The sequence below is a fragment of the Empidonax traillii genome, unplaced genomic scaffold (assembly GCF_003031625.1).
Source record: "Empidonax traillii isolate 1590-97213 ecotype Southwest subspecies unplaced genomic scaffold, ASM303162v1 scaffold187:size1931383, whole genome shotgun sequence".
Lineage (NCBI taxonomy): Eukaryota > Metazoa > Chordata > Aves > Passeriformes > Tyrannidae > Empidonax > Empidonax traillii.
In genome coordinates this window covers 1,457,871-1,474,189 of record NW_020955380.1, presented here as the reverse complement: position 1 = coordinate 1,474,189, position 16,319 = coordinate 1,457,871, and the positions used below count along the sequence as shown (strand labels likewise).

General features: G+C 51.0%; 1 protein-coding gene across 1 annotated transcript in view; it reads right to left on the bottom strand.

The window, feature by feature from the left end:
- The window catches only part of BSN (bassoon presynaptic cytomatrix protein), a 90,486-nt gene that overhangs the window by 43,191 nt on the left and 30,976 nt on the right, over positions 1 to 16,319 (bottom strand). Inside the window, exon 3 of the mRNA XM_027886424.1 lies at positions 598 to 1,380. Coding sequence (XP_027742225.1) covers positions 598 to 1,380 — 783 coding nt within the window. The remainder of the gene's footprint in view (positions 1 to 597; positions 1,381 to 16,319) is intronic.

Below are 16,319 nucleotides of genomic sequence, written 5' to 3'. Positions count from 1 at the left end.
CTGCCTGCACTCCATCTCATCAGGCTGCAGGACACCCACACAACTGACATTTAAACAGCACCCACATCCATCCCATCCTCAGCCCATTCCTCTGCCCTGCACCCAGGCTCTTGTTGCTGACATCCTGACACTTTCCTGCCCATACCACTTTCCTTGTACCCTCACCATCCAAGGATGCAGGAGCTGCAGAACATCCCTCATTGCCTCATCCCAAGTCTGGCCAAGGCATCCATTCACAGCACCAGGAGGAGGATGCTTGTTGGTGACTCTGGCACCTGCATGACCTGTTCCTGTTTCTGTACCCTTGGACACATTTGGGGAGCAGTGGGCACTGATGAAGGTGCCCTCAACAACAGCCACCTTACATGGAACCAGCACAAAATCAGCGTACACACATGAAATCCAAGTCTTTGCTAAGAGGTAGAGGACCACAGCCTCCAGCCCTGGGGTTTGCCCCAGGAGCAACTTGACTTCGGCAGTTTCTTAAAGGCTTTTTTTGACTTCTGAAAGCAAACACACCATCTTTCCTCCACTATAAGCAAGTAGAGAGCACACATCTTCAAACCAGGAGATGCCCGCCCCCACGAGCCCCCTTACCTCCACTAGGTGAGGCGTGGGGTTGAAGCCACACATGTTGCAGACCTGCTGCCGGCAGGTCGTGCAGGTGTTGTAGTTGGGGGGCTCTCCGGAGCCCACGTTGATCTCCGCCTTGCAGAGGGGGCACGAGACCCTTGCTTTCGGCACTTCCTTTGGCTTGACACCCTGCTCCGGCTTGCCCGGCTTGGTGGCCGGCACGGCGCCAGCCCGGCCCGGTGCCCCCGGGGCTTTGGGACCAGCTTCTTTGCTGGCATCGCTGAAGACGATTTTTGGAGGCACTTTGCCAGGGGACGGCTGGCTCGGAGGGGGGGCCTCTGGCTGGACGGACATGAGAGTGCTGGCCTGGGTGAGGAGGGACGCCCCGAAGCCAAAGAGCTTCCCTGTGAGCCCCTCCTGGGGCTGTTCTGGTGCCCCAGCCCCGGGAGCCGGGGCTGCAGGCTTTGCCCCGACATCTTCCGGCGCCTTTCTCTGCTCGGAGGGGGAAGGCTTGGCTGGCTGATGCTGCGGGGAGGACCTGGCTGCCTCCTGAGGTTTTGGCTGTCCTTGGCCGAGCGGCTCCCTCTGCGGCGTGGCGGGGTGAGGTTTGGGTGGCTCTTGTGGCTGGGTGCGGGGGGCCGGAGGGGTCTTATCCGGACCCGAGGGTGGAGGATGCTTGGCTGGGGAGTGGGAGGGGGATGGTGAAGGGGAGTGGAGCTGCTGCTGGCTCTTGGAGCGAGGAGCGGTGGTCATGTCCATCCCCAGTGCCCTCTGCATCTGGCAGTTCAAGCACAGCCATTCCTTCACCTGTGAGACAAGGAAAGGACACGGACAGTGAGCGGTGGGCAGGTGCAGACGCACACAGGCAGCCCCAGCACACCCCCAGCTTCCCCCCAGCAGACCCCACGTAGCCATAGGAACCAGCCATCAGCCCCTGAAAAACATTCTGGTACCATGTTCTTCACTACCAGTATCTCACAGTCAGGGCGAGCAGCCCCCATCTGTCACAGGTACCCACGGCACAGCACGACAGCGTGAACGCCAGCTTTAATTAGCCTTGGTCTGCTTCCAAGGCTTCTGCTGTGAAGCGACTGCTAGCCATGAGGCCCTGCCTCCCCTGGGGGAAAAGGGGCCTTTCCCAGGGCTCATAGCCCCCCCGCCTCCCCTAATGCCCAATGTTTTCCTCCTGCTTGGTGACCGGAGCTAGCACAGAAAACTGCCAGAGCCCCTCAGACCCTGAGTGCTTCCCATAGGAAACACCACTGTGCCATGCCCTCTCCAGGGCCAGCACTGGCACTGGAACCCTGTAAGGGACAGCAGGAGTGCGTTCTCCTTGCATGACACACCTTCACTGCCAGGCAGGCAAAGTGCTGGTCAGGGAGCAAAGGGTTAATTTTCACTCTCGCCACGATGAACTTTTGGATGCAAATGAAAAGTATAACGTTCCCTGGCTAAGTGGTGATAAAGGAAAGACTTCCCCCCTCGAGAGACGGTTCCTTGTGACACACTAATGTCTGAATTAAGTTAATTAAAGAGGCTGTACAAGCCTTTCCACACGAGGAATCACCAGGACGCTCAGTGGCTCCACAAGTATTAATATACAGCACAGTCAGCAGGACAGCCAGGTCTGCTCGCAGAACAGTTCTCCAAGACAAGCAACTAAGGTGGCAAAAAGGACCAGAACATTCCCAAAAACAGGAGCAGCACCCAGGACAAGCAGACCCAGAGCCAGGCAGAAGCAGCACCTGACAGCTCCTGGCTCCTGCACATCCCACGGGCCAGCACCCACTGCACGAGATGTGGATTTTCCTGCCTTTCATGCCAGGAGCCATCTCCTCGTTCCAGGATCACCTCTAAGGCTCAGCTTAATCCCTGCTGCAGAGATATTAATCTCCTCACCCAACCCCACAGCTCCAGGTCTGTGAGGCCTTTTGGTCCTGCAGCTGGAGACACTGGTGATTCATGACCTGTGGGCCACAGGGTTTTTCCCCCTACACTCCAACCACAGGCACATTTCAACCTCTTTCTGCTCAAAGGAGCTGCCTGCAGAGATGCAGTTGGGTGTTATGGCAGGTCCTGTGATGGGACAGGATGGTGAGCCCTCAAGAGGAGAGGCAGATGTGCCCCAAACCCCTCCTTCCACGTCCCCTCCCTAGGAGAGGTCCCATAAAGTCTAGCCTTCAAATAATAAACCTTTAAAACCAGAGGAAATTCAGATCAACCTGGAAAGATGGATTCAAATTAAGGGGGGTGCGGATGAACAAATATCCACCTGCCTGCCGTGCCCCTTTCCCTCTCTGCCCAGCACCTGCTGGGTGCCAAGGCTCTCCGTGGCCCCTTCATCTCCAGCAAAGCTCTTCTTAACACCCTACAATCCTGGCTGCATGTCAGCTCTGTGCTCTTCCCAGCCTTCAATGTGCTTGCTGAGCTCCCACGCCACTCTCTGCACCAGCCTCCGCTCAAGTCCTTCACTCAGAGCCGAGGAAAAAGCAGCCTCAATTTTTCCCCAGCAATTTTGCTTTACATTGTCGTTTCTCCAAGCTGCTCCAAAGGAGCCACATTATATTTAGTTTGTGAAAATAGCGCTTTGGTTTTTATAATTTCCTATGGTCTTGCTGTCTCTCTTCTGACATCCAGAATTTCTCGCGTTATTTTTGCTTTCACACCCCCTGGAATTTCTTCCCTCTATTCTATTTCAAGAGAGTGTCTACCAAAATCCCATCAGCTTTGCCCACCATCCCCACCAGCTCAAATTAAGGGAGAACCAATCCTTTCTATTCAGGTTCTTGTTCCCCGGATGCAAGAAATTCAAACCTTCCCTCTCTGCATAATCTCCTTACCCGCACTTTAAGACCCCGTGGTGAGGTGGAAATGGGGGGGAAGAGGAGATCCACCCCCTCCCCGTGCCACACACAGTGCCCACTTTCCCCCCGGCCAAGGCTCCTGCAGGAAAACCTGGGCACTGGGAGGCACCATGCCTGGGTCCCATGGCCAGGCAAGCTGAGAAGCCCACCAGGATCTCCCTGAGCTCAGGGCTGGGGAACAAGGTGATCATTGCAGCTTTCTCACTTTCCACAATGAACCTGCAGTGCAGACAGGAAAAATCCAGGGGGTTATCAGATGGGATTGCTCTCAGCGACTTGGTGAGCAACTGCTGGGGAACATCTGTCCTGAGGAGCAGGAGAAAGCTGCAGGGAATACAGTGGGGAGATGGCTCCCAGAGCAAGCATTTGAAATGTAAATTGAGTTGGGATTATCACAAATTGCCTGACCGGCCTCCACTGATGCAACCGATGACACACTGTGTGGGCTACACAGATCAAAGGCAACTTAAAGGATGCTGGAGGGAAGATAGCAAAGAGGAAGGGCCCAGTCATCTTGCCAAAGATCCTTTCCCCAAGAAAAAGAGAAAGGAGGGTGGAAAAGCCTGGCTGATGAAGAAGTAATAGGATAAATGATTCTTTTCATATTCTTTCACCTATTTCTCTGCTGGTTTTGGAGCACTTTCTCCTTGCATGGTGAGTCTGCAGGCAAGAAGAGGAGCAAGAAGAGGATGGTGATGCAGGTGAACCAAATCGCCCAGTTCCATCTGTTACTGGCTCCTATTTGCCCAGTTCACCACATCAAAGCTTTCAGGGGTTGGATTAGTAAAGACTTACACCCAGGCTCTTCCTAGAAAGGATAGGGGTCCATCACTGGGTGGAGATGGGGGAGCTGTTAATGAGACAGATATGATGGACATGCTGTAATTACTGTCCCGGAACATTTGGGAACAAGCAGGATAACAGTCGTTACGAGGATGAAGCGCTTCCAACTTATTAGCAATTGAGAAGAACATTCAACAACATCTACCAGCACCAGAAGACATTTAAATTTGGCAGATCTGAATAATTTTGCATCCAAGAGATCTAAGAGGACTAAGAAAACTGCTGCGTGCTGATGTTCATTTTTTAAGACGAAATTTTAGAAGTCTGGAAGAGTCTTCTGCTTGAATATCCAAGAAGGCAAAGGTATGGCCTGAAGGGGACAGAGAGCCAGACATCTGTCCAAGGCAGAAAGACAGGGCAGGGAACTGAAGGACACTCATATATATGCCAGTCAACGTGGTTTTAGGAAAAATAGGTCACAGCAAAGCAAACCTGATTTTATTCCCTGCACAGCTGATATTAGTAATGCACAGAAGCAATATCCTTGATGTCCAAGAGGTGTTTTGACCTAGTAATGTATGACATGCTGACAAAAAAAAGCACTACAGAATATGAATTGTGAATATGCTAAATGGATTTTGGACTCGTTACCTGGCTGAGCTGGGGGACAAAGGGGATTCACCAGTGCCGAGGTATCATCAGCTCACTACGGCAAACACCACTCGCACACGGTGGATTTCGGGAAAGCCACGGAATCAGAATGGTTTCGCTTGGAAGGGAACCTTAAAGATCATCCTGTTCCAGCCCCCCACATGTGAAATATTGATGAAGATGAGTCTTTGCTGCCTGGCAAACCTGCTCTTACTCCGTGCAGGAAGCCTGGAGCTGGAAGTAGGAGTGAGGAGGTGGCTCAGCCTCCTCTTCCAGCACCAAGGGACTCCTTCCAGAGCCCTCAGTGGTTCCACACCGACATTTTAAGGAGATTAGTAGAGCACTGCGGGAGATACAGACCGGATCTGTAAGAGTCATTCCAGGGATGCAGAAAATGTCTGAAATGAGAGAACTGAAGAGGTTGATCTTTTTCGTTTATCAAAGAGAAGATTAAGAAGTGACTTGATTATGATATAGCAGCACATTCAGTGGAAACTGGTAAAAAATCAGGTACTAAAAGGTTGTTAATTAGACAGAAAAAGGCATAAAAAGAACTAATGACTGGAAATGGAAGCCAAATATATTAAGCATCACTTTTAACAGCAGATGTTTCTAACCATTAAAGCAAATTGTACACATGCTGTTGGGCTCAGCAGAAGACTCAGGGAGGTAAAGCTTGCAGGCCTTTCATCTATAGGTTTTTTATACTCGTTCTGATCTCCAAAACTTTGATTGCTTGAACCATCCCATCTTTATGGACATTGGGAGTGTTTGCATCCAATACTTGACCTGCCCTAGCCCTGCACGCAGTGCCCAACACACCTACGACCACCAGCCTCACCCTTCCCACTGCAGACCCCTCCAACCCCACAGTATATTCCTCAAAGCCCTCTCCCAAATCTTGTTATTCCCCAATGCATGGATGGGTCAGCAAGCGGTGGTGCTTGCGGGGTCACAGCTGCCAGATGTGCCTCCCCCCTCTTGATTCAGTCCTGTGAGCACCAACCATCTGCAAATCCCATTAGGAACGAAAACTTTCCAATCAGCGTTTCCTTAAAAAAAAAAAAAAAATAGCCTGTCCCCGGGATTTGTTACCAGGAGATGTGAGGGAGAGCTGGTTATGTGCAGGTTGTTTTGTTCTCCCAAGGTAAGACAATACGGATCCAGAAGTATCTCAAGTATAGAGTTCAGCCTTTGCAGTGGGCAGAAGCTTTAAAATCAGTGCTGTAAGCAGAAAAACTTCATAACTGAGCATCCAAGATATTTTCAAGCCAAAATTTAGGATTACAATATAGAGTAATTTTGTCTTTGCTGAGGGTTGGTTATTTTGGACCATTTGGAGGTCACCCAGGATGCTATCCTACAACAGAAAAATGACAAAATCAAAAACGACAGGAGACATCATATTTAGATGATCACATTTAAGACTTTGGAGACGTGAGACTGAATGGTTCTTCCTCAGCAGCTCTACCCATTTACACCATCTCACTGCAGCCAAAGCCACTGACCTTGCATCATGACAAAGGCTACATGACCCTGTGTCAGAGGAGGCCACTGGGCACAGTCCATCTGACTTGTTTTAAACAATTATTTTAGGCTGAGAAGAACAGCTCCCAAGTCATTTTGAGTCCATCGTGATCAATCCCACCCAAGGGTAACCAGTTTGAACAGGACAGAGAAAAGGAGCTTTGTTCAGCAGAAGATACAACCCACGCTCCTCCTCTGGCACGAGACAACAGGATGCACAACAAACTGAAAAACAAGAAGCCAAATTCATGGAAAATCAGAGGAGAAAAGGGGTGTGGGTTTTCTCTGAGTTGCCTCAAACATGTATTCAATACTCTACAAAACTGGAAATCCTGAAAAAAAAACCCAACCCAATATTTGGGACGAGCACGACAGTGAACCTTTGGCAGCAGCTTTTCAATTCTGAGAGCCCCGAGCGGCCCCTGCCCCAGAGCCCCCCCAGATGAAGCCACTCCCCAGCAGATGCACCCCAAGGCCATGGTCACAGCTCCCTCCTCTGCCTTTCGCAGGCACCAGTATGAGCATAAAAATAACCCAAGCTGGAAGTGGGTAACGAAGGTACTGTGCTAATCAGGCTAATAGAGAGGCTCAACACCAGGATCAGTGACTGGATGGAGAAGGGTTTCATTAATGGCTGCTCCTGGCTTATCCTGGAGGAACATTGCAACAGCCTGGCCTCTCCTGAGAGCTGCCAGTCCCCTGCCTGAGAGTGTCCTTAAGTGTCTTCAGCTCAGCAGCTCAGCCTGCGGATGAAGAACTGTTGTCTCACGAAATCAGCCAGTCAGCGAAACGTCCCTTCCCTCTGTGCCTCCCGGATCCACTCCGGAGGAGCTCTCCGGGGGGCATGTCTTGTGTTTTACATTGTCATGCTGAAATTTGCCAAAGCCACGTACTCTGCAATTAAACAACATCCTGATCCAAGGGAAGAGGCAGTGCTAGAAGGCAGCCCTCGGCTCGAGAACAGAGGGAACAGCAAGCTGGGGTGGGGAGCTGGGATACTGCTGGGAAGGCATGAGGTGGGAATGGCTGCAGGAGAGCAGGGAAAGCTCAGCAAATCCTGGAAGAGCTGCTGATGCATGGAAAAAGCTAAAGGTACCATGTGGATCAGTTTTCCCATTTTCCCACACCATCAGACTGGCTGTTGGAGCATTCAACAAACACCAATATATGCCTTATCCTGAACTTAGGGGTTTGTGTTTTAGAGCAGAACTAAGCTATCCCAGGAAGGTGTTTCAAGGCCAGGTTGGATAGGGCCCTGAGCAATTTTGTCCAATGGAAGGTGTTCCTGCCCCTGGCAGGGTGGGTTGGAACTAGATGATCTTTAAGCTCCCTTCTAGCCCATATCATTCCAAGGTTCTAGGATTCCATTATTCTACTGCTGATTTCTCCTGCAGCAGTGCAGGGACAGTTTGCCACAGAACTCGTGCGTGGAGGGGAGGAAAAGCAGCCCTTGTTGTTTGGATCAGTGCACAGCCTGTGTGCAAAAGCAGTGAGGAGCCTGCAAAGCATCCTGTGGGAGGCTGCCAGGTGGTGTACCAGCCAGGGTCCGAGCTGGGGGGGATGGATAACACCAGGAGACGGAGTCTCCTGCCATGCCTCTGGAGGACCACAGGCAGCCCAGGGTGCAGGAGCTGTTGTGCCCAGGGCCATGCTGCATGTCAAGACACCACCAGAATTCACGCCTGCATCCAGGTGGAGAGGAGGCGGATGCAAACATGCAGGCAGCGTGGGCTGAAGCTTCCTGGTCCAAATCTAAAGCACAGTTTGAGGAGAACCCAGGGCTCCAGGGAAAATGTGCAATTAAGAGTGTTTCGGCACTTAATTGACAGGGGAATTGGTCACCGAGGCACAGAGTCACTTGTGAAAAAGGCCACCTTATGCTCATCTTTTATCTTCAAACATCTCAATACAAATAAAATCCAGTCCTTGGCACTCCTGCCCAGAAGGGGAAGCCACCGGAGCCGTCAGTAATCATCCTGCTAATGCTTGCCAGAAAATAATCAACTTGCTCGCTTGCTGGCGAGCGAGAGGAACCAACCCCCAAACTCATCTCCTTCTCTGCAAATAACAGATGGGAAACCGCGTTTGTCCAGAGAATCGAGCTGCGGAATAAGACAGTGCCATTTCATCCTATGAGTCACTTCTCCACCAGTTTCCTCTCTCTGGTTAGCTCTCCCTGAACCAACCCAAGGCTGCTCAAGCTCATCTCTCCCCAAAGGGCGGTAGGAGGCACTGACCTCCACCACAGACCCTCTGGCTTTCCAAAGCGACCTCCAGTGCCTTGCAACTCGGTCGATCTTTACCCCCACCGACACGGGGATGAAGCAAACGATCAAAGGAAATAACTGCATGCCCAACAGCTTTGTAACTAACCTCGATCCGCCGTCACAGGCAGGACGGTGCTTCCCGGCAGCATTCCCCATAGCTAAGGCACCGATGGAGCTGCTGGCTCCCCGGGAAGCGAGAGCATCCCCTCCTTCACTGCTCGCCCTTGCTGGCAGATGGGCAGAGGAAACCTTTCCAGCGCCAGACCCACTGCTGCTCCTCTGCTCCCCCCGGGAGCGCGGGTCCCCCCGCCAAACAAGGCGCTGCCTAGCTAAGCACGCCGGCAGTGCCGCCGCCCGAGGCGAAGGGACAAGTCCTTCCAGTTCATTAGGGAAGGTTTCTTGTGCGATTTGCTGCCTCACTAGCTCCTGTTTAGACAGCCTTTGTTCCCCGTCCGCAGGAGCGCATGAAAGGTTTGGACGTCTGTACGTGCGGGGAGGATGCTGTGCCCTGGGCTCGGGCAGGGAGCAGGGCAGAGCTCACCCCGGGTTTTAACCTCCCGCGCTTTGCACGCCGAGGTGCTCTAAGTGCAGCCCCAGGTCCCTCCCGCTCCGTAATGCGGGACTTCCACGGGAGCCCTCTCGGCCAAGGAAAGCCTAATGGCTTGCTTTGCCTTTTTCTGCTGCTGCTCCCGTGCCCTGCCGCCAGCAGAAGGACGGACGTCCCGAGTAACAGGAGCCTCCGGTCCTGCTCACTCATTGTCTCCTGCACAACTAAAATAGCAGCCTGGGAGGGAGCAGGGGAGCTCAAAACTTTCCATTCTATGGCACCTCCTGCCCAAAGCAGAGGAATTCATGAGGCCATGGGGCTTCTCGGGGTGCCCTGTGCAGCAGCGATGCAATTCACAGCTATAATGCTATAAAGAGCACAGGCTGCTCTCAGTAAATAGAGACTCATAAGAGATTAATTTAAAAGCCGCCCAGTTTACTATTAGTAACACAGAATAAAATCATCCATTTACTGCAAGGCTCACATTTATTCGGCTCTGAGTGGTCCCTGTTGCAGCCTTGCCCATGAGCTCCTGGCTCCTTTGGGAACTCTTCTGGACAATTAAAGCAACGGGAGATAATGGCTGTAGCTCAGGGACTAAACACTCTTGAATATTTAAAGGTCCTTTCAGGCCCCAAACTTCGAATTACCTTGGCAGCATCAACATCTGAGTACAGCACAGCAGAGCTCGATCCTCTGACCTACATGTCTAGGATGGAGGTTTTTAAACACTAATGACAATCCCGATGCTGGCATAAATAGCCCAAAGTATTTTCAGAGACACGGTCACAGATCTGGTGTTATGGCCTCACTCTTTCCCCAGACTGAAGGAGCCAAGTTAAGTCTCATTTATCCTGGGCCAGTGTTGTATTTACAAGTGAAGCTGCTGGAATAAAAAACTTGTGTGAATAAACACATCATGGTGGATCAGTGCATTAAAGCAGAGTGTATCTTCAGCCTTTTTTTTGTGTGTGTGTGTTATTCTGGATTAAATATGTAACAAATGCAATTGCAGAATTTAAGGCCTGAAGACAGACAAGCCATTGCATAATCTTTTTACATACCTAAACAGACTTAATTGCTCAATTATTCCAGATAAACACGATAAGTTGCCTGCCATGAATAATTCATAATCCAGCTAGCCACACAATCTGTGAAGCACAAATCCATGGCTGCAGCAAAGGAAACGCAAACAGATGCCACTATCCCAAGACACCCTGGTCAGAGGAGCAAAAGGCTGCCCAGGGCAGGTCTGATCTTCCCTGAAAGCCCTCGGACAGCCCAGACCTTCATTTGGGTCACTGTGTTGCTCAGAGGATGCGAATACTGAACAAATTAAAAAGGCACAAAGTTTGGGTGTGCACCTGGGAGGACACAGGCATAGCACATCCCCCTGTCCTGTTCATGGTCCGGACACAGCTGGGTGTTCCACACAGCCCTCCTTGGAAGCTGGCTGTACTGGTTTGTCCAGGAATTTCATTAGATGATGGTGAGGGAGCTAAAGAGCTGCAGTGAGGCACAGCAGGATGCAGTGCCTGGAGGATGGAGGCCCACAGGGGCTGTCATGAGGGACAACACTCAGGGTGCTGTGGAGGAGGCAGGGGAAGGAGCACTGCCAAGGGGAGGAAAGGTCTCACCCACCCAGGACTTACCACTCTCAGGTGGAAGAGACCCGAGAGAACAACCTGGAAGGTGTCCAGAAGGAGGGGGTTAATCCTAACCCCATGACAAAGCCATCCTAAGCTGCCTCCTTTCCACAGCAGTGGTGTAACAAACCACAGCACTGCGAAAGCTTGTGAAAACTGTTCTACCAACCACGGACCACCTTCTGGCTCCAGCGACCCCAGACAGATGCAAGAGGCTTTCCCACAGGGCTCGGGAAACCTTGAGCATCTTTAGGCCTATCTGAGAAGCAGAAGAAAGGCACTGGGTGGGTTTCCTCCAGCTTGAGCACCCTGCACTGCCTTTCCCTGCCATGCTCCTCTCTCTCCAATAGAAGTTCCTGCGTCCTGCTGCTGCTTTGTCCCAACAAAGCCATATTAAAGGCTTCAGGATTTTGCCCAGTTGTCCTGCAGCAGCGAGAAGAGAGGGCTGTAATAGCCCTGAAAGGTTCTGGATCCATCCCCTGGCTTGGGCAGGATCAAACAAGTCTGCATTGCTGACAACAGATGTTTGTCTAATTTGGTCTTTAAAACTTTGCATCAGTTGTGGATTTACTGGTTGGGGGGGGAGGCAAAAGGAGAAGTAAAGGGGCTTTTGCTTAACCATTCTCACTGCTAGGAAACGTTCACAAAATAGTAGCCTAAATCTCCCTTGCAGTCCATTACTTTCTGTCCTACAGACCACAGACACTGCACAGCTTTATCCAGTAAAACCAGCCTGAGGGCAGCTTCCCTGCTGAAGCCGTCCATCCATGGGAGCCCATCCTGGCACCAAGACCACGATGTGTACAATGTCTCCTAGAACTGACTGGCCACCAGCTTTACACTGCAGAACTCTTGGTGATGCCCTCCCATGGGGCTCCACGGCACCTCCATGGACTTCAGACCCAGCAAATGGTTTTCTGTGTTTCCAGGTGCAGCTTCTGTGCGCTTTTAGGAGCAGCTCAGGCAGCTCTGGAGGAAAGGAGCTCAGCCTTGGCACTGACAAAGCTGCCTCCACACCAGCTGTCTCCAGACACGCCTCTTGTCTCACCTTCTTCTGGCAAGACCCACTTGGGTGGCCATGGAACCTGAAAAGATCTTACAAGTATGGCCATAAACACCAGAAACAGCTTCTTCATGCACCTATTTAAATGAACTGCAGTAGGTTTTATGTGTTGGAATTCCTATCCCCATCCAAATGCACCTGGATCTGGCTCATAAGTCATCATCTACTAAGTAAACAATGCCAATGCTAACACAAAAATCTAAGAACAACTAGAATTTGAACGGATACCTGCAGAGCCATATCACTTTTAACTGGTTTTTTATAGCTATTATTTATCCTTGAAGAAGGGGCTGCTTCATTTGCCAGCCAGTCTACAAAAGCAATCATACTGTCTTCAAAAAAAACCCCAAAAAACCTAGTCACAAAGCAAGATTAAAATTGGTCATTCAAATCATGATTTGCTGAGAGAGCTGAAGTTGTTCACCCTGGAGAACAGAAACTCCAGGGAGACCTTGGAGCCCCTTCCAGAACCTAAAGGAGCTCCAAGGGAGCTGGAGAGGGACTTGGGACAAGGCCTGGAGTGACAGGACAAGGGGGAATGGCTTTCCACTGATAGAGAGTAGGTTTAAATGGATATTAGAAAGAAATTCTTTACTGTGAGGGTGCTGAGGCACTGGCACAGGTTGCCCAGAGAAGCTGTGACTGGCCAGGCTGGATGGGGCTTGGAGCAACCCGCTCTCATGGAAGGTGTCCCTGCCCATAGCAGGGGGTTTGGAACAAGATGGTCTTTAAGATCTCTCCCAACCCAAACCAGTCTAGGATTCAATTCTATGACTTTTTTGCTTGCTGATCTAAAGTCATTATTGCCATGGAGATCTGAACAGATACACCAGAAAGGTGAATAAACTCTTAACGAAAAAGGATCCTGTCAAAAGACTGTCTGTTCTATCATAACCCCAGTCAAAATACAAATCCCATTAGGGGAGCTCTCTGCAGCCCTTCTGAAGGGGGGCTCAGAGGATTATCACAGAGCAAGCTGCCAAGGACCCCTCACCCCAACTGAACACTCCAGGCAAGCTTATAACAAAAGCCTGTTTCGCTCTGCTCAAATGAGGGGCCAATCCTTGATGACAAGACTAGAAACTGCTACAGAAGACCAAAAAAATGCAAATACAAATTGCTCAGGTAAAAAAAAAAAAATTTTAAAAAAAATTGCTGAAGCAAATCTTTTTTCCACCTTCTGGGGCTTCTTAGCTTTCCTCTGAACAATCTCCAAGCAGCAGCACATGGGCAATGCCAGCTGCAGTGCTCCATGTCCATCCAGACAGCAAGGAAGCTACAGAGGAGCAAACTGCACAGTTCACACTGATTTCACTCCCCTTTGATTTGCTCCAATGCCAATTAGAAACCATTTCTGAAGGGAAACAATAAATCTTGTCCTCATGCCCTGGCTGCAAACCCAGGCGACTTGTTTGTAATTACCAGCCACGGGACTGACTCTGATGACCTACAGGGCGTTGTTTTGCAGGCGAGACAGCAGCAGGGATCGCTGCTCCCTCCACTTTCCGGGGTTCAGCTGGAGAGGTCTTGCCTCTGATTTTCAAGTGTTGTGCATCAAAACCTCCAGCTGAACAGCGGGAGCCATGCTGACTGCGAGCAATCAGCCCCAAACTGCCTTAAACCGGGCAGGTCAGGGATGGATTGGCCAGCAAGGAGGAAGCAGCAGGATCCGCGCACCCAGGAGGAGGAAAAACATTTGCCATCCAAATAAACACCACCTTCCCATAAGCTTTTATCTGCCCACAGCCGTGTCTGTTGGCGTGGGCTGACTCCTGGCACTCGGCAGAGAAAGAAAAGGAGGAGCAGGTGTGAATCATGGGATGCAGAAGGAGTTGGGATGCGACAGAGCACACGGTGCATGGCCAACATCGCCTGGGCAGTGCCACTCTTTGGTGCACAGGGACCCACTCACACGGGGAGAGGGTCTCACCGTGCTGAGATCTTTGCTTCCCTGGGCTGCAGGCTGGGTGGCACAGGGCAAGTGCCTGCAGCTGGAGGACATGGGAAAATGGGTCAGCTGGAGAAGCAGCGGGACTTGGGGCAACAGCTTGTGTTGACCAAAACCATCAGGAAATGCAGTGAAGCTCTCACTTTTTACAAACAGTAACATGTCACCCGATTTTGGCTCTTGGTGGGGTGCCACGGCTTGGAGATCCCTTAATGCAGTGGTGCTGAAGCTCTTCAGGGCCCTCCAAATGACATGTCCTTCAAAACCATCACATCATTGGACTTTTTTGGGGGTAGAACTGCAAAAACTTCATACTCAGGATCTGCATAAAGCATTATTATTATTTCAGTATGTCTCCCAGGTCTCAACAGGAATTTAGCACGGCGAATTAGTTATGGAAAACAGTATTTCAGAAGGCATGGGACTTTTTTTTTTTTTAATTCCTAAGTCAATAAAGCAATAACAATTGTCTGCTGAGAGCAAATAGTGGGATCCCAGAAGCAGCTCAAAGACAGATGGCAGCAGCAGCATGCCTGTTTGGGGATAGTTCTCTCCAATTTGAAAGCCACAATCATATCAGCTGGAAAATTAATATGGCAGGTCAGAACATAAGGTAGGATGTGTAAAAACAAATTTAAGGGCATTAGTTGGCCTGGCCCAGCATCTCCATACTGACTTGGGACTCCAAGAAAAACGGGGATTCATGCCCCAGTCTGCCAAAGGTCCCTTGAGCAGGTGCTAAGACAAGATGACAGCACCATGCCGGGGCACAAGAGCTCACTTTAACTGGGCTTCACCTTTTGGGATAGATCCCAGCACTGCTGGTCATACATTAGCATGCTGTGCTCCATCAAACACCCAGAATATTTGCTTTTCTCAAAGCTCCAAAGGTTTTGCAATACGTAGAGTATGTGGGCAGAACAGAAGCAGGTGAGCTCCAGGACAGGCTTCTCCTACAGTAAGTATGCTCCTTATTTCTCAGGAATCCAGAAACACAGGTAATTCAACCCTTCCTCAGGTCCCCAGAGTAATTTTAGTACAAACCACTAGTTTTCAGCCAGACTTTTCCACTAGACCTGGTATTTTATCTACTGGGCATCACACTGAGAACAGAGGTGAACACAGCAGGCAGTGCCTTCCAGGAGACCAGGAGAGACATGGCATGTCTCACAGGGAGGAAACACAACATGGTACACCTGAGAGAACTAAACAAACGTGCAGCTCAGAGCCATGACAAAGCTGGTTTTGAAGGAACCTCGCACCTGAGGAGTCACAGGGACACAGCCTTTCCAGCTTCCCTCCCTGCCTGTTAGGCATCAGGGTAATCTGCAATTAGAGGGAAAAAACCCCCCAAAAACTAAAATCCCAAGGGGAGCTCCCACTCCCAGATCCAAGCCCATTCCGCCATGCCCAGCTGGTTGCTGCACTTCACATGCACCCCTATAGGTCTGCATCCTTAGCGGGTTTTTAACAGGGCACGCTCCTTGATCCCGCGGCTCCTGCAAAGCCGAGCTGCACGCAGTGACGAGCTCGTTTGCTCTTTGGGGACGGGCCTTCAAATAGCTGCTGGCTCGTGGCAATTAAAGCGGGCCGAGCGCTGCCGCCGACTCCGCCAGCCCGCGCTGTGACTGATGCAAGCGCCGGCTGGAGCGCCCTGATAAGGATGTTGGATGATTCACAATAATCTTGGCTTTGCTGAACAGATGAGCCCGAGCGTTTGTGCTTCTGTTTCCGCCTAATGGGAATACTGTGCCGTGCTCATCAGGAAGGGGAGAGGGCGGCCAGAGGAAGGTGGGCACAAAATTTCCTCTCCGTAAGACTGATGGGCACATCTATCCTGCCCACCACTCGGGGCTCTCCCACGGAGGTCTCCAGCTCGAGGGTCTGGCCAGTTTGCCCCCGTGGCTCGGACGTAGCGAAGGGGTGGCAGGACAGCTGGGGAGGGAGCAAAATGTCAACGTTCAGGCTTCTTCCCATCCTGGGGGTTCTTTGTAAGGCCGCTGCACAAGCAGTTGGGCTTGATTAGGATGCAGGAGATGGGCATCAAAGTGGGCAGGGCAGGGGGCAAGGGAGGAAGGGGAGGTACACACTGGCCATTCAGTCTTCCGAACCGACTTCCAACTGGTGCAGTGCCATGTTATGTCCATGCCTTAACTCCTTCTGACAAACCTTTAATCCCACCAGCCTGCTGCCTAGTCTACTCCCACCCCATTAAGGCCACATCTCGCTCTCTGGATTTCCCCACTGAGCCATTCCAACAACTTGGCTTTGATTTACTCCGAGCAGAAAGCCACGCCAGCGGCACAGCCTATTTAGAACACAAACTGACTCCAGAATGGAAACATCCCACCCTTCGGCTGCCCTTGATCAAAAGGTTTGCAGCCTCGAAAAAACAGCATTTCAATCAGAGTTAAAATAACCAGTTTTCACAGTCCATTAGCAGTGTACCC